The 25900-nt window shown below is 38.7% G+C and overlaps 1 protein-coding gene across 1 annotated transcript; it reads left to right on the plus strand.

The window, feature by feature from the left end:
• Window positions 1-851: 851 nt before the first annotated feature.
• Window positions 852-25900, plus strand: cnksr1 (connector enhancer of kinase suppressor of Ras 1). Its single transcript, XM_053336243.1, has 21 exons — window positions 852-1275; window positions 2065-2222; window positions 4506-4708; window positions 5083-5167; window positions 12339-12380; window positions 12825-12944; window positions 15272-15331; window positions 17648-17716; window positions 17916-18038; window positions 18931-19061; window positions 20451-20596; window positions 21452-21615; window positions 21745-21766; window positions 21874-22049; window positions 22335-22408; window positions 22810-22881; window positions 23295-23365; window positions 23838-23899; window positions 24005-24095; window positions 24460-24641; window positions 24941-25900. The coding sequence occupies exons 1-21, from the start codon at window positions 1224-1226 to the stop codon at window positions 25379-25381; spliced, it is 2544 nt and encodes an 847-aa protein (XP_053192218.1). The 5' UTR covers window positions 852-1223; the 3' UTR covers window positions 25382-25900.

Raw genomic sequence — 25900 nt, forward strand, 5'->3', positions numbered from 1 at the left:
TCCCTTCAGGTTTTAGGAATAATGTAATAAGCATAAACTACATATGCAATGCTTCATATATGCACTTTATGGTAATCATTCAACATAATAGGAACATTGAATCCTAAAGCCAGCGACTGCTAGACTGCTTCTTTGTTTTAAGTGTTTTTTTTAAATAAGGGATTTTAGCAGATATACTGTCATTATAGTCATTTTAAATCCTAAAGAAACCATATATCTCGCAGTAAATAACCACAAAACACAATTTTACACATGAAACATTATATTTGAACATTGTTTTCTCCTTAGACAAAAACTGGATATGGATCAATTATTCATGAAAATATATATCCATTACTTGTATGGTGTTGATGTAATTATTGATATTGTAAATAATTCAGCAACCAGAAATGTTCCCATGAAAACATCAGACATGAATAAAATATTGATAAAAATCAGATAGTGTTGTCTTATATTAGAAACCAGTCAACAGGTTCAAAGAGAGCAACCAGTGTACTAGGAAAAGAGGATTATGTAGATCTGCCAGTCTTTACAGGGAAAACACATTTTTTCCCCTTTAAGTCTTGACAGTTCAGTAATGGAAATGGAAACGCTAAAAAAAATACATCAGCAATGGTGTGTTTATCTGTGTGTGCGTGTGCGTGTGTGTGTGTGTGTGTGTTTTGACGGGGGAGGGGGGGGCTGTATTCCTCCTATTCCTCATTACAGCCACAACTTTCATTATAATGCCACCAAATGTAGCTATCACATACTTAAAATTGGGCATAATTTCCATTCAGAATTCCGAATCTTTCAGACACAAAGTTTCATTGTTACATACTTGATGTACTGGTTCACGGACAGGTGTTGCGGTTAATACGGGGCCCTGTGCTCATTTCGTACGTCTGACGTGATTGTCCATGAAAGTAAAACTATGAAGGAAGTTATGAAGCCTTAAAGCTGCAGCACCTTGCGCTCACAATCACACACTATTCCTCCAGGTATGGTTGGGGGTGGGGTAGGGGGGTAGGAGGGAGGGGTCTTTGCTCCGGGTCGAGCCTGACAATTCCGCTCCATTGGTTGACAGCAGGTGGACTCTTACCTGTACCTTTCCGAAGGAGTGCCAGTCGTCATCGTCGGACTCCAAATCAGACTCGACTTTTCCTTCTTCCAGTAGTCCGGAGAAGTAGAAGTCAGCCAGGACGGCTTGAAGCTGAACGAACGTCTGCACCAGGACTCCGAGCATGGAGCCTATAACGTCGTGGAGCGAAGAGAGAGTCTGCGAATGGCTCCAAGGTGAGGACCATTGCGCTTTTTTTACTCTCACGCGTTGATCGCCTCACAGGTACTTTGGCTCGGACAGTAAAGTCAGAAATAGAAGCGCCACACCAAATCCTCTTGGAAGTGAAAGGTGGAGGTGGAATGAGGAAGTGGCCTGTGCTGAGAGAGAGAGAGAAGCCACAACAGTCTAGTTCTGATCAGTGTCAACAACTGAGGTAATATCCTCAAGAACAAAGTACAGGACTGTTTGTTTTATACTTCTTGGACCTGTTGAGTTTACTAAGCCGGTTGATTTATATTTTATTTTACCCGGACTGTCATATAAGTAGGGATTTTAGGGAAAGCCGACTACTCACTGTAAAGTGCATGGATTAACACTTTCTTATGCTGTTACATAGGGGAAATATATTATAATTTTGGCCTTACAGAATAAATGAGCTATTACATAGAATTACATATTTATGCCAATTTCTGCTACTTATTTCAAAGTGGTTCAGAGTTCAGAGCCTTGATATTCAATATGTTTGACCATTTTTAAAAATGTATTAAATACACATTGTTATTACATTAATGCAGTAATAACTATTGTGCTATTGAATCACTTGCTTTTCACAGACATATTTTTACCACAGTGCATTTAATGGAGCATAGGTCTTTTTTCAAGCTTCATACTCAGGATACCACCAACACTTCTGATCGTTAAGTCCATGCTCCCTTGCATGTCTCTGCTTGTATGCTTGTGTGGGGTTAATACTTTGAATCCTGCACATGGTTGAAGCCTAACTGTATATGCTTTTTTGCTAGGTCTGGATGCCCCTTTGCAGCATTACCCGGTCTCTGAGTGGCATTTGTCGGGTTTGGACCTCCTCCAGTTGAACTCTGAGAATCTGGAAAAGTTGGGAGTCCATAAGATCGGGCATCAGGAGCTGATACTAGAGGCCGTTGAGAAACTCTGCTCTCTGGTAAGGGAGGAAGTGGAATCATGTGTGTTTGTGTACAAGATGTGTCCATAGCAATACACTGTGTATCCAAGGCTGTTTGACTTGTGTGTATTGCTGTTAGTGTGCAAGAGGAGGCAGGGGATATTGACTCAGCAGTCATCTTTTTTGTCTTGCTGTAGTGCTGTGTAGGCCCATGTTCTCATATTGGAGCAGTGAGATGTATTTTTTACCATCATACACTGTTTTTAGACCCTGCTCTTGTTTGCACAGTGGAACTAGCAGTTGTTGAACAATCTTTTGCAAATTCAGCCAGGATAAACACCAATTTTTGTTGCCATATAAGTCCTGCTTAACGGACGTACTGTACACTCAGGGGCTTTAGCAACATGCAGCAAGCAAAATTCTCTCTAGTCAAGAAAATCATAGTAAAATAGTTATTTTGTTTTTCAACATCAAAGCACTAGTCATGCTTCAACTGCAACCAAAGCAGATTTGGTGTACAAAAGCGCTGACTCTTTACATGCAAATCTGGCAAAGGTTGAAGTTGACTTTAAAAAAAAACACTTACACGTACCCTCTGATTGTCACTCCCATGTTTTTCTGCCGCCTAATAAATTTTCTTCCTCATTCAATTTGGAAAGGGAGGTTAGAACACTTAAATAATCGTGTTGGTGCGTGGGGAGGTTGTTTGTGCGTTTCCAGAATGGTCTTTGTTTCAATGCAGGGACTAATTGAGTAGGACAGAACCAGGCAAGGTTCCAACTCTGGTGGCGTAACAGCCTGTGAACATCAGGCTCAGACTGCTTAAACTGCTTTTTGTTGAATTGTTGAAATAATTGTAATAATAATTGAAACAGTCATTACAACATTAGAAACACAATTTAATGCAATGTCTTAATGAATGTACGCATGAGGTTTTGTGCACTTGTGTGAAAGTTTAATTCTAGTAACTGTACTAATTAAAATTGTGTTACATAAGGCAGATTTACAGTATACATTTTTATATTAAGGACCGTCCGTATGCTCTGCCTCTCATCCTCTCATCCCGCTCTGTTTTGATGCTGTGTGAAGTGTTAACACTGCGCTCATTCATAAAAACAACCATCAGATGCTCACATGGAGCAGACCAAACACTTTCAAGTGCATGGTTACATAATTAAGGACCACAGTGTTGAGAAGGCCATGAAATATTCATGGCCACTCGTTGACAGAGGATTATTCCGGCTGGTTGATATATAACAACAAAGCCTGACCGCACCAAACCTCTTGACCACTGATGAGTGGGTCACGACAATATCCCTGCCCCTTCCTCAGTGGCTGTGAAGAGTCACGTCTCTCACACTGATGGACACAAAACTGTGATGACAAGCACATGAAAAAGATACAAGAGGCTCTATCTGTAAGAGAGGTTTGATGTTATATCAACATTTATTGTGATTTTATGACTGCACCTTATAATTATTTTCATTATTAGTTAATCTACCGGGTTAATGTTTTGGGTTGCTCAGCAAATGTTTGTCTGTAAAATGCCAGTAAATAGTAAGAAACACCCGCTGCAGTTTGCCAGAGACCACATCAGAGCAAAATAGATAATAGGATCATTTTTGAACACCAATTCAAGTGCACCAAAACTGCATCCAAAATTACTTAAAAGTTGAATCAAAATCTCTTTAAAACCTTTATGAAGGTATGATTATCTCCAGGGCTGCATCAGTAAGTGTACCTTATAAACTGGCACATCTGTGGATCATGGCAGGAAAAAAGTGCATCTTCATTGCTATTGCAGTTGTTGTTTTTGCTATTGTAAAAAATGTTTTCTCACTGTATTTTAATATGAAGCTAACAATCTACATTATGGTGTCAAGAGTTTTCCAGTTCAGTTGTAATGTAGCTTCATAGCAGAGACTTTTCAGCTATCTTAAGCATCAAATTTTGATGTCTTTGTCTTAGCCTCAAACAAAATGCATTTCAACCCCAAGAAATGCTGTTTGCACCGCTTTTATTTTGTCTGAACAAGAAGAATGTTCTATCTTTCTCCTTCTTTCCCCAGTTATTTTGAAAAAGCCTATTGTGAAGTGTTTTTATGCATTTTCTAGGTATTTTATGCCTTTATTTGAAAGTGGACAGACAGGAAATGAGGGCCGCAATGTGGTGCAAGGTACAATGTGGTGTACAATATGTATCTTAATCACTAAACCACCATGACTCTTGCATTCTGGAGGAGTGAAAGAGGTTCATTACACATCTCAGATTGACTGTGTAGCAACTGTCTTTTAACCAGATGTGTATGTTTGTGCTCTGCAGACGTATGGTATAGGTGGGGAGAACCTACAAAGTTTGACAGAGAAACTGCGTGCCCTTGCCCACACCCTCCAGATGGGCATCCAGGGCCGCTGGCGCCTCAACAGCTACAATGGACGGAGTACCACCAAGCTGCCTGCTAATGTCCTACAGATTGTAGTGGAACTCATTACGTCAGCCAAAGGACTCTTCTCTTTGCTCAACAGGTCTGTAAAGAGGGCGTCATCTAACGGTTATATACAGCTCTTGAAATTCTATTTTTACCCCAAAACAGGTGTGTTTGACTGTTTGTTTTTTGCTGTAGGTGTTGTGTAAAAGGCACGACTGTGTTAAAATCATTTAACAATGTAGCCATCCAATCTGTGTGCTTTGGTGTACGAATTGTCCTGCTGTCTGTCATTGTTTGAGAAAGCTGATACCTGCTATTTACAAGTCCTCTCATTCATTCTCTCTTTGTGTCATTTTCCAAGAACATCTATTTTTTCTTTGTCCCTTTAACTACCAGTATGAAATCAAATCATTGTAATCATTGCTTTCCAGCCTGGATCCTCTTATTTGAATATAATTCATGTCTTTTCAGGTATCAGTTTTCCCAGCTCAGTGGGCACACCACCAGCAAGAACATATTCAACTTCTGCAGAGAACTGGGAGGAATTGTGCACAAGGTTAGTCTATTCAAGGATCTTCTTCTGGTACATTTGCATTTATACTATTACAACCTCAAGTGTATGTCTGGGCAACCTTTTGTAGCAAAATGCAGCAATCAAAAATGTGCTTTTATAGTAGATTTTACTGCACACGTGCATGAAAACCTGATGTGTTTTATCTGTGGAGGAACTGCAAAGCATGGTTGTAGAGCTGTTGTTATGCACTAAATTTCCATGGAGGAACTACAACCTGTTGTGCGAAATGTCTTCTTTTTTTTTTTAATCAAGCCCTAAAATACAGAAACAAAAACAGAAGCGCAAATACACTCTATGTTGCTCAGCTTAGCTTGGGTATTGCATTCTTTATCTCTACATTCCTGACATATTTGAAGGCTGCTGTACCTTGAAGAAGCTTAAGTTGAAAAGATTGCCAAAGACGAGGGCTACAGGTTGTTTGTATTTACTCCTTCACAGCATGGTTAAATGTTGTTTTGGAAGAAATGGGAGGAGAAGGAATATTCATTAATGCTATGAATGTTAAGTGGGTAAAAAGTGTTCACAGGTAGCAGAAGGGACAGGCCTGGATATGTTGCAGTGCCTGAGGGAGGGAGGCGAGAGAACAGAACGGGAATCAAAGGGGGAGGGAGAGAAGGAAGGAGGAGACTCAGTGCGGGATTACACAGTGACTGTTAAATGACTTTTGACTCCTGGGGGAGTGCTTGTTGCTGAACACACAGCAGAGAGCAACAAGCAGAGAGAGAGACTATTAACTGTGAAACGACACTGTAGCGAATAGAATAGCCTGACAGATAGCGCCACAGAGATAGCAACAAAATGAGAGGTAATTAAAGGAACGCAGCAACAGAAAAAGGTACAGAGAAGCTGTGGTTAAAAGAGGAGACTCGTATTTAGAGGAGTTTATATATAGCACTCTATAGCCAGCTCAGGACGCCTACCCAGCACGACAGGTACGACTCTTTCCTCTTTGATTGGATCATTCTCTACAAGGTGATGTTGCGTTTTCAGCTAAAAGAGCAATTGCTATTTTTGTTTGTTATCATTCACAGTAAGTCATTGTTCAAGCCTCATTTGAGATGTGCCCTAGCGCTATAAGGTTGGTCGAAACCAGGAGTAAGAACAAGCTTATAGGACTTTAGTGTGAGAAACGAGAGTTGCAGTGTCTGTGTTGTTGTTCAGTAACATTGACAATATTCTTATGGACTTACTGAGTGGAGGGGAAGGAAGGAAGTATTGATTTTCAGACAGCAATGGAGCTGATAGGCTGTTATGCCACTATGAAGTGAATCAGATTTGCGCCTGTCGACTGTTGTTTTCATTCAGTATTTGCTTCATTCACACGGACGAAGGCATGAGTGATTAGTGAGAAACATTTGCAGCTGCATCTGAGAGCATTTATTGTTCGCCCCTGTCGCAGGTTGATCATCGTTTGGTAATGGCTGGCTATTGTTAGCTTAATTCCTGTTTTTGAATGTTGTAATCGTGTGCGGGCATTTTGTACAGCGAGATCAGCGTCACGTTGATTTGTTTTCGATGGGCTCACCTCCCAAACGGGCTTGTCAATCTTTGACATGAAAATGGTCCGATGGCTTTTGTTTTTGTTATTTTATTCAGGCTTCCCCTGTCCTCGAACTTCACCCAATGAATGACTGTACAAGTTTAAAATGACAGTCAAGTAACTAATTCCATTCATAAAAAAGCATTGGAAAGAGATAAGGTTATTTTGTATCTATAAAATCTGTATGTCATCTGTCTTGACAGGTGCTTCACAGGCATTTATTAATAAATCAGCCCTTGGCGGATGAGATAAAAGGTCAGTTTTGGAAGGCTGAGAAGCAATCTCACCTGTTCAACAGACAAGAGAAAATGAAAAATCATCAAGCACGTGGTTTCAGGCTTCATACATCCAACTGTCATTATAAACCTGGCATTATAAACCTGCAGGCTGTGTAGAAGAATATCAGGATTCACACACACTTGTAGCATGTCATATTACGCAATTCATGTGTTTGTCCCTATACCATACCAATTACATAAGCAACAGACCAATTTGTCAGTCATGGCCTCTATGAGTCGCTTGTGGCTGTTTGAGGCTGGTGTCATGCCGTCCAGTGACGTTTTACTGCTGTCAGGAGGCTGTGGCTTCATCATAATGTCCTTTTCTGGAGAATTGCTTTCACCAAAGCTACACCGCATCTCTTACACTAAAGAAAGGACTATTATGTCCTTTTTGTCTCTGTGTGAGTGGGAGTGTTTGTGTGCTTCTTCTCACACCCGGGGGCGATCAAGGTCAGTAGTCAGCTGGTGTTGTTAGGATCCCTCACTGGCGTTGTCAAGTCTAAGTTTCACAGTAGCACAAGCTCAGTCTGCTCTTAGTCAGCCCAGCAGCAACAGAGTCCACGACAGAGAGAGACGGAGGGGAAGAGAGAGAGAGGAGTGCATAAACTATGAACTTGGATATGAGAGCAAAGATGAATTAGGAAGCATTCCACTAAGGTATGTGAGTTTAATAGAAAATGAGATTCAGGAAAATGAAAGGATAACAGAGGTGAATTTAATGTTTAACCACCATTTGTGACATTTTGACTTTGTGGCTTTGTTTTAAAGGACACCCTTTTTAGTTATGTAAGGATTTTGTTTGTCAGATATTATAAATGAATGCTGTTTTTGTTTAATAAGCTGCAAATGACCAACATGTTCACAAATTGTGAGCTGCTATTGGACAACTTAGAAGAAATGATAAGACAGGAAAGAATGCCAAGTGGACTGTTACTAAAAAAATGAACTTTCCAATTAGAAAATTAATCAGGAATTAGTTATGAAAAGACATCATCCATGTGAGCCGTAACAAGTTAATGACCGTTATGACATAAAATAAATATTTTTGGGGGCTGAAAAGAGCACAAATTTAAAGTTTAGGAGTGGTAAAAGGTAAGGAAGAGGACATGGACAGGAAGGGAAGACGAGAAAAAGGAAATAAGATTTGGACAGAAAGATGAGGAGCAGGTGTAAAAGAGATCAAGCATAGTTATGTCTCCCAGTCTTTTTATAGCAAGTGTGTGACCTGGTATAAAATAGCTACTAGTGAAGTCCAAGTATGTAAACAGAGATAGGCATAATATTATGTGGCCTGACTTGACCAACCTTTTGCTTTATACTGCTTTGATATACTGCATTATATTCACATATCCAGGGACAGACAACAACACATAGGCAGTCTGTGTTTGAACATGTACATTCATGGCTTATTGCATATGTGTGTCTTAGTTTCCGGTCTTTTGTGTTTGTGTACCCACGCATGCTTGTGTACTTTTTTGTCGTGGGCTTTCATTTTTTTTATAATGTTACAACCACACAATAGCTTGTCTTTATTTCCTAGACAACTATCAAGAAACTGCTTTCAGGCACAGAGCACTGCAGTGAAGTTAGCTCACCACCTGATCAAGCCACACGCCATGCAACACAACACACCACAACACAACACAACACAACACAACACAACACAACACAACAAGCGATTTATCAAGCGATGAAGTACTTTTTAGTTACATTGCAGAATTCAAGGATGTAAACCATTTGCTGTAAATCCTTGTGGTCATCCAACTGAAAGGCAAAGGGCTGAAAGATTTACCTCTGAAGTTCTATTAAAGTAACTTAAATCTTGTGCTCCATGAGATTGTCTACCATTTCTTCAAGCAGAAGAATTGTGGCTAATCTATAACTACCCTAGCTAAAGTCCAGTTGAAGAAGAGGTCAGTCTTAAAGTAACAGTTGGTCTGTGTCGTAAATTTATTATGTTAAAAAAGTTGATTATTTTCTCGATACAGTATCAGTCAGTGGGAAAAAAACAGTTTCACAAATCCTAGATGATGTCCGCAAGTGACTAGTTTTGTCTTGACCAGTAGTCAACAATCCAAACATATTCAGTTAACTATAGGTGAAGACTAAAGAAACCAGAAAATATTCATGTGTACTATATTTTATATTCATTCGAGAGGGTGGGAGTATTTTGACATGTTTGTCTCAATACTTAATATTAAAAATGATGAATCTATTGTCATAATAGTTGCCGATAACGTTTCTGTCTTTCTGACTAAACACTTCATCAATTTATCATTTGTAGCTCCATTATTGTGCCTAACTCAAAGGCCAGAGCTGCATTTTTTTCAATGTTTCAGTTTTGAGACGGTGCACCCACTGTTCTGCTTTAGTTGATGGAGAACTGAAAGAGGTCCATCTGTACAGTAGCATCCCTGTTTAATGTGACAGTTTTTAAATCTTGTGTTTCAAAACCTGAGGGGTTCCTTGAAAATAAAACAAAAAAACAGCACATATTTTTCAGTGAAGGGTTTTAGTTAATATCTTATCAAGAGCAGAAGGCCATGAAAGTGGGGCATGAAACTGCTGGAGGCAATTGGGGTCAAAACGTGTTTGTCCCATGCATAGTCGAGTTCATCTTCTCTCCTCTTGTCTCATCTGTTCTCCTCATGCCACTCCCTTATAATACTGCAAAGCATCATATACTTCACAAGTGCGATATACATTATATTCATGTAACTGTGAAAATAACTTTTATGTACTTTAAAATGTAGTATGATAGCAGATCTTTTTTGTGAATGACCAATATGTGTTTTTTTTATACTTTCAAATATTTGTGGACACTTGACTTTTATTGAATAACTGATGGACTCAGAAAGTGGCTATGCGTGCATACATTTGTGTTTGTAAGCCTATGGACACAATGTCTCCTCTTTACGTCATCATCACTGAGGAAGCAGTAGTGAGAAGTACAGATTTGTGCATCATGTTTTCCTAGCACGCCCATCAGTTTCAGGACAGAAGTGTACCTGTTACCCACCTCACACAGTGTCATTTCCTGTTCTGGCAGAGCTAGAAAAAAATGCAGAACAAGATGTACTGTTGAATAGAAGCCTCCTGTGACAGAAAGCAGAGGTGTGGCCATATGCTGGGTTTTTACCTTTTGCCGAAATAGCGAGATGGTGGAAAGAAAGTAGTGTTACTATTTAAGGGAAGGCAGAAGTAATGGTACATGGTAGGAGTTGGCAATGAGATTAAAACCTCATCTACTTGTACCACAACTGCCACTGCTAGATCGCACTTACAACATTTTGGATTCAGGATTTGCTGAAGTCATTACATTAAGTCATTACTATTCAGCATTTACCTGCCCTGATAAAGTGTAAAAGTGAATAGCTGTCTCCAACTTACGCTTGCAATCTGACCTGTCTTTACAGCAGGTGAGTATTTGTTTTCCTATCTCTAATCAGTCAAATCTTTTAGCCACACTAGTGGTGTGGCTCTTGGGATGGCACTTGTTCTGTTGGTTGGTCTGTCCGCCATGTTGGTTCAGACTGAAATATTTTGATGATTATTTCATAGATTCCTGGGAATTCAGATTTTCACAGCCCCCAAACAATGAATTCTACTGACTTTGGTGATTTGATTTTCTGAGTTTTTTTCTCCATCTCAACAATGCGGTGCACATTTGGGTTCTTGCATGAAATATCTGGTTAACTATTGGATGGATTGCCATGAGTTTGTTGATCCCCCAGCCCTTTTCATCTAGCACAATCATTAATTTAAAATTTTAATTTGGCCAGTACTTTGGTTTGTAATGAATTACTTGTCAAATGTTTCCATTTCCATAAGCCTCAGTTGTAATTTGCTTTATCAGTATGTTAACATCCTAGAATTAGTTGCGCACATAGTCAACAATATACCTGCTAACATTGTCATTGTGAGCATGTTAGCATGCTGATGTTAGAGTAAGGTCAAAACTTTGCTGTGCCTATTAGTATGGTAGTAGCTGTGTTTCAAAATTCTTCTTTTGATTGACTGAAGTGTCTTATTGGCATTATCATGTGGGGCAACTCCTCTCAGTGGCTAAAATTAACCCTAAATATATTTTCAGATGTGTTTTACCTAGATCAAGTTTCCACCAATGACATATTATTTAATTTTAGCACCCAGCTCCCCTCAATATTTTATAATATTTTTATAACTCAACCTATGAATGCCTTTTACAGTCAAGTTGCTAAACCAATTGCCTTTTTTCTGCTATGAAATATGTCCAGGTTCCTAACTAGGTAGCTAGCTAACAGACGTAAATCAAGTTTGCTTGAGTTTGGATAAAGATAAAGATCTGGAGTGGACGTCTTAAAGTGTTTATACACAACATTTTGCAGTTTGTTTTTGGTGTAAATCAATATATCTCACATGTTCTGTTTCCAAGTAGTTATCCACACTCAAGTACCTGAGGGCAAGACACAAAGACAAGCAGATAGTTAAACTGACCAGTAATCATGACAGAAACCTCTCCAAGTCAAACCCCTACCTACAGTCTTGTGTCACAGCCTTTAATTAGCCCAGAAATCCAACTTTGTTCACTGGTGATCCCTTGTTACATTTCACAGGGATTAGTTTCCCCTTACAATCCGTTATGTAACTCATCAAGTCATCAGGCGTTGCAGATTAGTTTAGGCAATGTTACGGGGCATTAGTCTAATCATTGAATATTCTATGCTGTGTAAACATCTAGCCTTCTCTCCTTCATACTTCCTATTTTACGTTTCATCGTCCTCCTTCATTCAAAGCCTTCCTCTCATTATGTAGCTCCCAGGTCAACTCAGCTGCCTCTTAGTAATGTCTGTAGGAGAATTGTCAACACCTTCCTCCCACAAACCAGAGATTAAGCAGTTTAGCTCTGCTGTGTTTTGGCTCTTAGCCATGCTTAGTAACTGTGCATGCACTCTTGCATAGGCATACTCTGTATAAACGTGTGCTCTTGTAAATGAATGTGAATTCTTGGAGTAAGTGGGGATTATACACTGTGCAAGTGATTGCTTATTTTCTGTACTACTAATTTTGTAAAATATGTGTTACCTTACATGTATTTGTTTATTTCTACAAGTGCACAGCTATAATAATATCCAGTAATATATCATTAGAGCTCTGAAATGATGCCGCCTTCCTTTATCTTCATGCTGTGAAGAGGAAATAGGACATGAGTTTTGAGTCAGATTCTCTCATTTCCACAACATCCAATCAATACCATCCTTATATAGGTCGCTCTGCGGGGTCATCTCTGCTATTATTGCTTTGTGAACTGTGTAGACGGTACTCATGTCATGTTGTTTCACTTGTCCAACAGGATATCACAGTCTATGAAAAGGAAAAGGACATCATCTCCGTGGTGAGTCTACTATAAAGCCATTCCTGGTCTGCTTCTGTCTTACCTCGTTCAGAAAAGTTATTGTCGTCACTACCAGGACTTATTCCTATTGATTGTCTCTAAAGCTCATGCTGAACTGGAAAAAAGTGTGTCTACAGTAAGTATGCTGCTCCCTCTGATTGGAATCAGTTACAAAATGACTTGTAACTTCGGGAGCCGTTCTCACTGGATACATTTAAAGTAATTATAAATAACTTGGAGGCAGGCACATCTAGTTCTGATTCATATTGTTTCAGTCTGATCCCTGATGTTGATGACTTGCAATGAATGCTGATGAAAATTTTCATTGTAAATTATTTATTATTTTTGCAAGGGTTGTTTGAGTATGTTGTTTGAGTATGCCAAATAAACTGTAGTCCAAACTGATTTCTCCTTCAAGTAAATTCTGTTTGTTTTAACCTCCAGTGCCGTCAGTTGGTGGCTGTGTGTGATGAGATCCTGAGCTCCAGCCCCGAAGCATTTCTTACCCACACTGCTCAGCTCCAGAGTGTCGACTTAGTGCCTGCGTCGCCTGGTGATGAGCTGGTAAACACATCTTTTAATCTCTTAGTAACGCTGACCTTTTGTCATTATTGCTGCGTTGAATGTAGAACCAATGAAAAGTTTAACATCAAAGCACATTTTACAAAGCACATGTAAATAATAAAAATGGACACGCTGAATTGGAAATCATAGGTGGTCAAAATTAGGGCAGTGGTCGTCAGAAATCACAACCAAAACAAACAATTATTTTGATTTCACTTTAATTAGTTCAGTAGAAATCATAATAAAGTTGATAATGTAGAAGAAGTTACAGAAAAAATATCATTATTATTATTATCGTTTTTACTCTATCCCAGTATTATTGCTACATACGTTTTTTTACAATGAACCTTTATATCTGAATTAGAAATAACATTCAGTGAGATCATTTGAGTCATAACACTACTAACTTTAGTAATATGAGTGATATTAAAAAATATAACTAAACCATTTAAGATGAATCTAAATCAGTGTGTGTTTACTTCTGCTGAATCTGTGGAACCATTTTCAAGCTCTTTCTTAAGAGTTTTGCCTCTTCACTTTCCTGGTCAACTACTGTATGTGTTTCATCTGTTCATCTTGTACGTGCAGCATCATACCATGTCATTATTATCCAGCTTTCACCACTGCCACTTCACCATTTTCTTGACAATGATCTCTTTCTCTGTTTCTTATTTTCTCTCGCTCTCTCTGTCATTGTCAGTTAATTCATTTTCTGCCTTCATCAATGCCCGGAGGTTTCCGTCATCATTTGGTTCCACTCATCACTCCTTTCATCTAACTCAAGGTTCTTCCTGTACCAAGCTCTATGCTTTTTATTCTCTTTTCTTTTTAACCCTCTCTCACATCAAGTTGTTCATAAATAACTTTCTGTTCCTGTCTCTCCTCTTCTCTTAATGACCTACCCTTCAGTTTGTACATTGAGTACAACAGTTAAAGCCCTCCTTTTGTGTGTTACTTACATCATCTAGTGTAATTTTCATCTCTAAGGAGCAATTTTCCTTCAGTACATTTCCCCAATTTACTTCCTTTTTGTGTACTCATCCCATTAAATCAAAATCTCTCATGTTAGATGATATTAGCTGTCTGTCAAATACATGCAAACATACTTTGTCTGTGTTTGTGGATCCGTAATTTGGCTGTGACTGTAGGTGTGAAAGAGGAAGTGGGTTTGTCAGAGGTGATTCTATTTAATTTTGTCTTCAGCGGAACAGGATAATTATTACAAATGTGCTCAACAACCAGCAGCAAAATCTGATTAAAGACAGTGGGAGATTGATTGAAGCACAGCACCCAATAATGAGGTGAGCCCTCGAAAAGATAGAGAGTAATAGGAGCTAAAGATAGAAAGGGAAGTGAGATGCAGGAGGAATCATCATTCATATACAACGCATATGTGGCGTCATGTCAGGAGCTAAATGTAAATATGAAAGTAAAACATAGCACATTATTCCATCCACGAAGGAGAAGGTGGAGTTAAAGAGAAGTGTTATAAAAGAAAGGGAAAATCTTTGTTAAGTTAAGCTTCTCATTTTGCATCATTGTAATAAGCCACTTGTAGCTGATCAATCCCTTACAATATACCACATGGAGTGTTGTGTTTTCTATTTCCAATTACTTTATTAATTATTATTATGTGGTCTAAAGAGAAACATAAATTTTAGCACAAGTGATGCTGACACTACTTCACTATTTGTTACTGTACATTGCCAAAACACTGCATAGTTAATATCTAATCCCCAAAGTCTATAAAATATTACTATTTTAATATTGCTGCTCAGTTTTTTGAATTGTTTGTAACAAAAAAACCTGAATACATTTGTGAGTCCAGATTTGAATTTTATAGCTTTTAAGTAATAGTAATGTCCATTTGTAATGTCAATCAAAATAAATCCTAGAAAAACATTGATAGTTTCAGCTAATTATGTTTTTCACTGTAGATTGGAGTGATGGGAGGAAATGGTTTCTTAGTCTAAATCCATTCATGTGTCTGTTGTCATGTGATAATTATTGATTATGTGATCTGGGCTTGCTGGGGTGTGATTAGTTTGCTCTCCCTGTGCCTATTACGACTTGAAGAAATCAATCAGGACAGGCTAACGGGTGATTACAGACTGAGCCCTCAATACATCTGGAGACAGACGTCAATATCTCTGCTGAATCCGACAGTGGTGACAGTAGAAAGAGAGAGCAATGTTTATTGTGTCCATTAGAGTGAATCAGTATTACTCAGTGATGTGCAAAAGTGACACCGTACAGCAAAGATCTTTGTATGAGCTGTTTATCAGTTTGAAAAGTATATAATATCTCTCTGTCTGTCTTTCTCTCAGGGCATTGAGATAACGTCCACTGGCTCCATTAACCACTACGTGACCGGAACTGCTGCTGAGGTCTGACTCTCTCAATTACTCTCCTTTTTTTAATGTTGACTCAGCCCACAAACTACGCAGTGTTAACCATCACTGCCATGTCCACACTCTTCACCAATCCTTCAAATAGCACCATGACTCAAACATCTCAACCTCTTGAACTCAAGACCAAGAGGTTAACTTCAGCTACAGTTTGTAAGATCTAAAAGAAAATGCATTGGGCTACTGAAGTGTTATACATGATAATCAGGTTTCATTTCTAAACTGGTTCTGTCTTGTGGAAAAAGTGGCAGAGCACTGACATGTACTGAATGTAACAAGCATAGTGCTGTGACTGTGACTCATGTCTGTCACAGAGCTTCTGCAGAAGCTAACACTTCTACTCTTGTTTACACTTCTGCTATTGCAGGATTTTGATCTGCTAACCACAGACATTATACTAATCTGTCCTGGTCTCTTATCTACAAGGAACTGAAAGTATATTCAGAGTTGCAAGGACCAAACATGTCATTTTTAGTTGGCTCTAATATTGACTTGAATATATTATTTCCATACACTGACTTTCTTGTGTTTTTGATAGTGAAGTTTCTTTTGATCAAATCAATATACAATGATGTATTTTACAACATTGAATGCTGCTTTGCACAGTTTAAGTATAAAAAGTTAATTTTGATTTATTTGTTATGAAAGCACTTGGTGGAAATCCCCTTGGAAGTACTTTTGTGTGACACATTATTTTTAGCTGATAGCTTATCTTTGCTTCACTGCTTTGAAACTGATACAAATCTAAGCCCTTGTGCTGCAAATACTGTGGATTTATAAATATCTACGGCAGGGTGCTGCTTGTTCCAAATGCTCCAACTCCAAACTGTATGTAAACAAAGACACAGTTTGTATATGACACATCCTTGCTTACAATATCTCTGTGTGTATATCAGCTACAGCAATCATCTGCTGTGCTTTATATTTATAATGAACTAAGTAGTTCTTTTTTACACTTAATAAAATATAATAAATACATGTTTTAAATGTTTGAGCAGCACTGTTACTTCACAGCAAAGTAGTGTAGTGTTTGCATGTTCTCCTCATGTTAGTTGTGGGTCTCCATCTGGTGCTCCGGTTTCCTCCCACCATCAAGTACATGTATGTTAGGGTTAATATTCATGTTAGTGCCTCAGACCAAGGCATTGATAAAAGAGCTTGAGTTGGTTCCTAGGTGCTGCGCTGCTCCTTCTGTGTGTGTTAAGGTTGGGTCCAATGCAGAGGATCAGTTTGCCCAGTATCAATAAAGTAATAGTTTTTCTTAAATGCATAAAATTATCTGTAAAACCTAAATGAACTGTTCTGAAGTACTCCCCCTTTCCATCTGTTTAAAAGTGGTATGGATTAAACTGATCAGACTAGTTACTTCTGCATAATGTCATAGTCATACCCATAGTAGGCGACTATGAAATGTAGCAGAACAACAGGTAAATCTAGTACATAGGATTTTATCTACTTAAAAAGTTTAAAGTTTAAAGTGATTCAGCTTTCAATGTTCATAAAGTCTTCTCTGAGAAAATAAAACCATCCTATAAAAAGAGCACAGATGCATGATTTTCTGAGAAAGATCACTGAGATCAGAGGGCTTGTTACATAAACAAGGGAGCGATGGAAGGATGGAAGAGTGGTTATTAGCCAGAATAAGGAGGGCTCATAAAAAGAGTACAAGGGTAGCTTTCCTTTGGGACAGAAAGATGGGGATGTTGTTTTTCCATGATGTCAACAACAAAGTAGTCCAGTCCAGGCTCCCCTGCTACTGCAGTTTCATCACTATGGCTGAATGCTGCCTTCTTTTTGTTCCATGTCAGTGCATCATCATAGGATTTCCTCAGATGACAATATCACGAGATGAGACAATATACATTTTACTGTTGTCAGATTTTGCCATACGTAGGCACAGTAGCTAACCCTTTAAGTATTTGTGGGTGAATTAAATCCTCATTTATAGTGTATTTAATTCAACGGATTAACCAAAACAGACAACCTGTTTTATCCATAATCAGTTCCTCAGTTGATTTTCCACAAGAATGCACCTCTGTATTTTGTGATATATATTGATACTGTGATATAAATTTACATATACACTCAAAGTCTATACAACATCATTAGAATCTTATTTTTTCAAGCTTCAAGAGACACCATGACTAACTATCAGATCATAGAAAAAACAAATTCTATAGTAATTCTACGATGGACATACTCTGTCTCACATCTGTTGATGAAGTAAAACAAAAATGAGTATGCATATGCTGTGTGTTGCAGGAATTGATGTGTTGTTTGTTTCTCCTTTTGTAGCCTTCAGCTGATGCCTATGAAAAGATCATCGCTGGTGATGAAGTGATTAAAGTCAATGACCAGATAGTGGTGAGTCTTCATGTCTGTGTGGACACATTATTGTATGTATGTTGCACTTGTTTCATTTCCCTGTGCGGTCCTGACAGACTTTTTCAGGCTGGACTGTGAATTATCTGCAAAGTAACTAAGACAAAGTTCTGCATATTTACTTTGCAAATATAACTTTGCAAGTTCATTGCTAGAATAATCATGTGTTTCGGTGCATCAGGTGGGCTGGAGCCGAGCTAACCTTGTGAAGAAACTGCAGGAGAATCCCAGTGGAGTGACTCTGCTCCTGAAGAAGATCCCTGGGTCAGTGAGGCGCAGAGACCCAAGGCTCTCCTCTACACAGGTCAGGGATCATTAAAAACCTCCTCCACTCACCTCATCACCCCAACAACTGACTGTATGAACTTTTCACACAGTAGGAAAATGCGAACGTAGCTAACTTTTTTAGACTTTTTCATAATTAATTAGAATTAGTCTGATAAGCCCACACAAGGACCTCAACATTTTTCAGCACTTACTTTTTTCTGGTTTACTCATACTTTGCCTCATAACCCTGTGGACTTTTTCTAAGTGTTTGTAAAGTTAGAGGAAGCTTCTAGCCAAGTGTTATTGTTGCATACATACAATTTTAATCACCTACCACTTAATTTTAGTTTAGGATAATTAGATCCATGGGTGAAAGAAACCATTAAATCATGCTGCACAAACTGGAGTGTTTACATAGACAACATGTGCTCTCCATTCACAAGAATCCCCAATTTGATTTACATTTAACATCATTCAGGATCGGTATCCATATACACGCTCTCAGTAGTTAGTATGCCGACTGTTTGTCTTTGAACTAAACACCAAATGACACACTGCATCCGAGACAAGTGCACACACACACACACCCACACAGTGCATTTCACACCCCCTTGTGACCATTACCATGTTAATCTCAAATCTAGTTTGTGCCGTAGGGTGAGAGAGCACACATAAGGAGACGTGAATCAGCTGCAATGTACTCCTCGTTGCTCTCACAAGTTGTCTTGTCCTGGTTTTAGCAAGGGTTTCACGGACTGTATGTGTGATTGTCTTTGTTGTTGGCTCACCTCCTAAGCCACAGTGTGTGGATGGTAACCTCAGGAGAGGGCTGCCATCACAATCCACATGACATCCGCTTCCTTAAGCCTTTTACTAACCCCTTAACACACACTCAAATGCTTACACATCTGCTAATTTCTTTTTTAAAGGAGGAAAAAAAGGGAGACGAGAGCTCAGAAGAGGAGGAAGTGGAGGAGGAGGAGGAGGACGACGAGGAGGAAAATCCAAGGAACTCCATATTTGAGAGGGTAGCAGCTTCTGTCAGGTCTTTGTCTTTTAGGTGAGAACAAATCATTCATTCTTGTACAAAGAAAGTTATCACATAGAGCTTCACTTGGTCACTTGACCAAAATACATTATATGGAATGTGAGTAAATTAAACGCACCTTGTGGATTTTGCTATGGGACAATGTTGTGGGAGTATGCACATGCATGATGACCAATGGTTTCACTCCATTCCACTGACCAACAGGTGGCGATGATGCACCAAGAAGTAGAAATGTGCAGCAAGGAAAAAGAAAAATGCAACAAGCTAGCAAACACAGATGTAAAAAGGTTTCAAAATGTAAATGTTTTGTATGGACGGAAAAGCATTCATTACATACATTAGACCACAGGGGTATGCACAAAGCTCTCTAATAAGCAACATTGAATGTAAACAGAACTATATGGTAAGGGGAAAACTAAACGTACCTCTGACTGTAAAACATGAAGAGAACATGTAAAATTAAGTGTTAGACGATTCTATAGAAGCAAATTATCTTGCCATTCTAGATTTACTTCTTTTAATTGCCTTTATAGTCAATAAAAAGATGAACTTTGAAGATGGATAAGTTAATAAGTCTGTATACATGTCAGCATACAGACAGAGGAGGTTGGACACAAATTTGGTTCATGAATTTACCAAAAATGTACTCAATAGATCCAAACCACCCACAAAACCTTTGACCTTATTAATCTGCCAAGACCCCGTAGGTGTGCAATGAGGTCACACTGCAAATGCCATAAATTGCACTACGCACTACACTCAACCCACGGTTGACTGGAAATGAGATAAAGGAAGAGACGATGATTAGATGATGGAGTTTTCGATAGATGAAGTAAGACACAAACAAGGGGGGGAAAGGGAGGATTAATGGAGAGGCAAGAAGAGACAGCGATAGCCGATGGAAAACAGACGTACTCAGAGAAATGGAGGGAGTAGACGGAGAATGAAGCATTAAGGTAATAAATAATCCTGACACATCTTAATGCAACTCTACTCTAAAGAAAAATAGAAGTCGAAACGTTAAATTACTGGCATATAGAGTCAAATTAAATCTCAGTCTTAAAGGACAACAACATTCACTTATAGTCTTTTTAGTATTATTCCTTTTTAACTACTAGTTTCAATTTATTCCAGTATCGTATGAGAATCAACTTGAAAAGACATAAACATCCATAACCAAACATTGTCGCCTTTATTTTGTTTCATCAAAGATATCATCACATGGTTATGCAGTTGTGATCAGTAACACTTTTGATTTATTCATTCACTTCCGTGTTTGTTGGTTTGCCTGGTAATTGCATGTTTTTTGGCAGCTGATTCTCATATCTCAGATGCCAGACTCTGAAAGCAACATCAAGTAGTTGTTTTGATTGTTTCTACTGTATATGTTCTCTGTTCCAGGAGAGCTGTTCACGAGCCAGAAGTAAATCAGCAGCCTATGGGACAGGAGGAATCAGAGTTGGCCTCTGAAAAGGAGTTAGAGGGGAGTCTGACTCTTACTCCTTATCAAAACCAACAGGGGGGGCTGTCACCACTGTCAACTTCAGGTAGGAAACGTAGCAAGAATTCAAGCCCTCCACAAAATGTCTCCTTTCCTTAGAAGTCCTCAAGTTCTCCTTAGCTTGTTTTCTTCTTCTTGTTTCAGTTGTGTTGCTTGTGTAAAAATAAGCATACTGCAACAGTATATCAGATAAAATGCGCTGCTTGGATCTCAGCATTGAACAGGCATGACAGGAAGTGTCTTATTTTAGTTTTATTTGTGCTGTCTCTTTCATAAATATATTCAGGTAAATGATGTAGGAAGAAAGTCCACAATACACTGTATGCAGGTAGAAATAAAGCCAAAATTACATTGGCTACAACAAGGGACTTTGAAATGGACTTATTGCCATGAAATCTTAATCAGGGTAGAGCTCAGTTGGTGTGTGTGTATTTTAATTGTCTTTCTTTAGCCCTTGTAGTAAAAGAGTTTTCAGTTTTTACTTTAAGGCGGTGTGTCTGATTCACTTCTTGAATAATACTTTTAAAGAACAAAGTTGAGGATTGATTAGGTGACATTAAAAGGTTTTCAAACTGTGACCACACATTGTTAAGGTGCGATTGAAATTTTCTCTCTTCATAGAAACCTAATCAGAGTAATTGTTAGCTCAAAGGGATTATTAGTACTTATACTAAGCACATGTGACATTTATCACCTAGATACAGTGGTGGTATAATAGAGGATTTAATGTAGATCAGTGGCCAAGTTCTGTAGAAGTTATGTTGCTAAGTTGTTTTATTGTCATTTAACTGTCAACACAAAACGTACAATCATTTACATTTTCAGTTGAGTATATTGCTTCATTGCTGTTGACAGTTGCTAGTTTATGCAGGATGATCACCTACGTGTGTGTTTTTTCCAGGGGACTTTGAGAGTTTTGACAGGCTTTCCCCAAGATTACGAAGAGACCGCTCACCATCACCCAGAAGTCCATCCCCCTTTGGATCATTCAGAAGCTCTTCACCTCAGGGAGTCAACCAGGAAACAGCAAGCATCACTTCCTGCCCTGAAATGGTGGGACACACGGTGAGAAGGAACAAGAAAGAATGCAAACATTTACCACCAAGAAATGAAAGTTTGAACCCTGCTCATTTTTTTTTTTTTTTTTCAAAACTACTTTAAACACTAATTTACTCTATTGGTTTCTCTTTTCAGTCAAAGAAGAGTTCTACAAAAGGTACAGTTTTATGTTTAACAGAACCGACTACAGCCCTGATCCAGTATTTAACGATCTCTTTCACAAACCAATTACTCCTCCTTCTTACCATCCTTTTGTCCTCCAAGGAATGACAACAGCTATGAGTCGGCGTCGTGTGTCCTGCCGTGAACTCGGCCGTCCCGATTGCGATGGCTGGCTGTGGAAGAAGCGAAAGGATAGTGGTGTCTTCATTACCCAGAAGTGGCAGCGGTTCTGGTTTGTTCTCAAGGGGCCTTCCCTTTACTGGTACATCAGCCAACAGGTGAGCATATGGGAATAAAATGAACTCTTCTGAAGTACCATTGAAATGTTTACTCTTTTATAGCTCCAGTTTAGCATATGCTTTAATGTGTGTTATATTAAAGCACATTCTTTAATGACATTACAGTATATATAACCCCAGTGAGGGCATTTCATTGAACCAAGTGGTAATGTTCATTTTGTATGAGTTGAATTAAATCAAAGTCTGAAAATATTTTAATATTAGTGTCCCACTTTACTTTTTATCTTTCTAACTCTTGAATTGTGTGTGTTTGCTTTTTTACAGGATGAGAAGGCAGAGGGTCTAGTCAATATAGCTAGCTACAGCATAGAGAGCGCCGGAGAACACAAAAGAAAATAGTAAGGATTAACTCTGTGATGGATCATATTAACAGGCTTTTTAAATATCTATCTAGGTATATGTGATGATTTATAGCCATTATGAAAGATACAGTGTTATAATTGAAAACAGTTTTTTGTGTTTTATTCATAACTGAGAAGTTTGAAACAGACGCTTTATTGTATCTGTGCACAGTGGAAGATCTGTCTCAGCTTTGTGTAGCAAAGTACATGATCCTGGAAAATGTGCAAAATAAAACACTCTTTATTTTCTAAATGAACTGTTAAACTGAAAAAGGAAATGGCGAACAAGTATTTTTTTGTGTGTGTGACACTGCATGCACTTGTGGATGTGTGTGTGTGAGTTTCTTGTGTCTTGAGATTCACTCACATGTCTATTGCTTCCTGTCTCTCTCCACAAGCGTGTTCAAAATGTGCCACCAGAGATTTCAGAACTTCTTCTTCGCTGCTGACAACGTCAGTGACATGAGCAAGTAAGTTGGATGAATTTATATTTAGCATGTCTGTCTTCTCTTTGTCATAATTCATTATAAACAAGCTAAAGTTTAATAATCCATGTTTAGTCACTAAGACTACATATTTTACATAAATGACAAGTTGGAAAATGTACCTTTATAATGGTAGACTCCCTCAAAGAGCCTCAGCTCCAATATCGTGCCTTCATTCATTTTTTTGCTGTGAGAACATTAGAGGTGTCAAATCATACTTGAACAGGTCTGCACTGCCCCCTGCAGATTGATTTTCAGGACACTGATTTTGTGTGAAGTTATGATTACATTACCTGTGTTGAACTCTAAAGATGAGGAAGCCTAAACCCAAACATTACTAAAACAGCAATGGTAGCAGCTGAATTGTTAACATATTTGTTGTCATTTATTTTCTCCAGGTGGATAAACTTTCTTATTACAGCCATACAGAAGCACAAGAAATTCCATACAGGTCCAGCTAGTGAAGAAGGTGATTGATGAACATTCCTCTTCCTCCTCTCTTTTAATATCAATTTCTCAGACACTTCCATCCAAAATAAATCTGGTGTATGCATTATCTGCTTCAGCCATTATCTTTGATGAGTTTTCCTTGTATGCCACAATAATCATGAAGGTCATGGCATTTCCTCCTCACCCCCTAGTCCATTATTTTACACAGTAATACACTGTGCTTGTAAAAGTTTACTACAAAATAAATTTGATATTGATGTCTTTTTAAATTCTTTTTATGATAGTTTCACTAGATAGTGTTGAATGGTAGCATACGGCAAGATGAAGCATAATCCCTGTTGCTATGGTTACATGTTGTGCAATAGATTCATTTAACCAAGTCCTGACAGTCAATGAAAAATTATCTGAAAGTTGAATGTACTACACATGTTGTACTATACCTTCGCACCAAATTATGGTATCATTTTAAACATCTTCTTTTTTTTGAATAGAGTGTTACAGTGAGACCGAATCAGAGAGTGAGGGATCTCCCTCACCTCGCAGGAAAAACAAGGTTAGTGCAGTCAGACATGTAGTTACACATTTTGTCACACATGACAAGCACACACACCATTGGGAGTACCATTCAAATCATTTTGTCTTTCATGATGTGCGTCAGAAGGTGCAGTCCAACACTCTGCCTCGCCCCAAGGGGAGGACGAACAAGGTGCCATTTTCAAGTCCTGCGACAGGGGGCAGCAAAGGAACAGGTATCCAACACCTTGTCTCTCAATTCCTTTTTTTCCTGTTCTTGCTTTCCTTTCTCAATGTATAATTTCTTTCATCTGTGAAGACTGATCTGCTCTGATAAATGTTTTAATAACTAGTGTTCCAAAACACCAGTTATTAAAACATTTATCAGGATCATCTTCCCCACAACATGTTGTTTTCTTGATTGTACCTTGTGGATATTTTTCACTATAACTGCTTTGTGTGTAATGTCATTAACCAAACCCTGCTGCTCCTTTTTGTTTTTCATTCCATCTCTAACCCTGCCTATTTCCACTTATGACTTTTCGTCATTGATTTGCTCCTACATTCCTTTGTTCTCTGTGTCTCCATCTATGTAACAAGGTGGCCAAGTAGATGAGATGGGCATGATGTTAAATAACATAAAGGAGGGGGGAGTTTCTCTGATTGGCCATGAGCAGCCATTTACACATGACCACTTCAGGAAATCGTTCATTCGACGCAACAAGAACCCTGTCATCAATGAGAAGGCACACACTCTCCGGGCCCTGCAGAGTACTCTGAAGGTGAGTGCAGGTCATCACACATGTGACCTCTTGTCTCATGTTCAAACTCAAGTCATGTGTTGAAATATTGAGTTATTGATTCGCCTTCACACTTATTAGTAATTCAAATCTTCAGTCAAGTTTCCAGAATTGCCTTGAAGCATGTATTGTGATTTAAGACAATTCTAAGAACTATTAGAAATAGTTTACCTATGAAACAATGACACCCCTGTAGCACATTTTAAGTTAATTGTTCTCAGACAGTTGAATTATGTTTTTTTGGACATCTGCATGGTCACTGAAGCCCGTTTTCTCTGCAGGCCAAAGAAGCAGAACTGCAGCAGATCAACAAGCTCCTGGAGGACTCTGATCTGTCGGCCTCTAAGTACCGTCAGTGGAAGGATCACAACGAGGAACTAGTTCAAGAAATCGAGAAACAGGCCACACTCAAGGCCTCCAAAGGAGGAGACGACGCTGCGGTGCAAGATACGCCTACCGAGGCGGTTGCCTTGGAAACAGTAGCTAAGGAAACAGCCACTGCAGAGACAAAAGGTGCATACAGACTGAGCCTGAGTGATGGAGAGCAGTTAGTGGACGCAGAGCTGTCTGATGTTCTCTTAGAAATCCCACAGGGTTCTCCAACCACAGAGACTAGTCCAGTGTTAGAACTCTCTCTGGGGTCGCTACAGGAATCAATAAACAAACAGCTAAGTGAAATGGTGGAGAGTGGAGAAGCTGCAGAGAACTACTTCTACATTTAAGGCCATTCTGGATGGATCACACCTGTGCAAAGTGGCTGTTTACCAGAATCAGTCAAACAGAAGACGATTGTTGTGCCGAAGTGTGACAGAGGTGCATTTCGTTTGGGCTTCATTTGCTGACATGCACCAGAGAGGATTAGCTCAAATCAATATTAAATCAGCGCTTTTAATCAAGTATGTCAGTGAAATGCCTCAGTGCAGGTTTTTCTCTTTCCATAGGAAGCAGATTTTGGTCTAGACTTGCAAACAAGTCTACAAGTTTGACAAGTTTACAACAGAGAAAAGAACAATTTTCCAAGTGTCAATCAGAGTTCAGTATGTACTGTCTTATTCTTCTAATGATACATATTTTTTGAAGAGACTTTCTTAGAATTCTTTAAGAGTTTGTAATATAAATCCTGCCTCTTGTAATGTGATATGTAAATACAGTTACTATAAATACTGCAGGTATTTGTTTATTGACATTACCTTAATAAAGGTAAGGTTTTGCACATAAAATGTATTTCAGAGACACTGGTT

Source organism: Scomber japonicus, chromosome 16, assembly GCF_027409825.1.
Source record: "Scomber japonicus isolate fScoJap1 chromosome 16, fScoJap1.pri, whole genome shotgun sequence".
Taxonomy (NCBI): Eukaryota; Metazoa; Chordata; class Actinopteri; order Scombriformes; family Scombridae; genus Scomber; species Scomber japonicus.

What these genes read in the sequence shown, in the direction of transcription:
- cnksr1 (XM_053336243.1), top strand. Translation starts at nt 1,224, where the DNA reads ATGGAGCCTATAACGTCGTGGAGCGAAGAGAGAGTCTGCGAATGGCTC. An exon ending in AAAAGGACATCATCTCCGTG is followed by an intron (nt 12,381 to 12,824) that starts GTGAGTCTACTA and finishes TTTAACCTCCAG; the next exon opens with TGCCGTCAGTTGGTGGCTGT. An exon ending in GTCACCACTGTCAACTTCAG is followed by an intron (nt 20,597 to 21,451) that starts GTAGGAAACGTA and finishes TGTTTTTTCCAG; the next exon opens with GGGACTTTGAGAGTTTTGAC.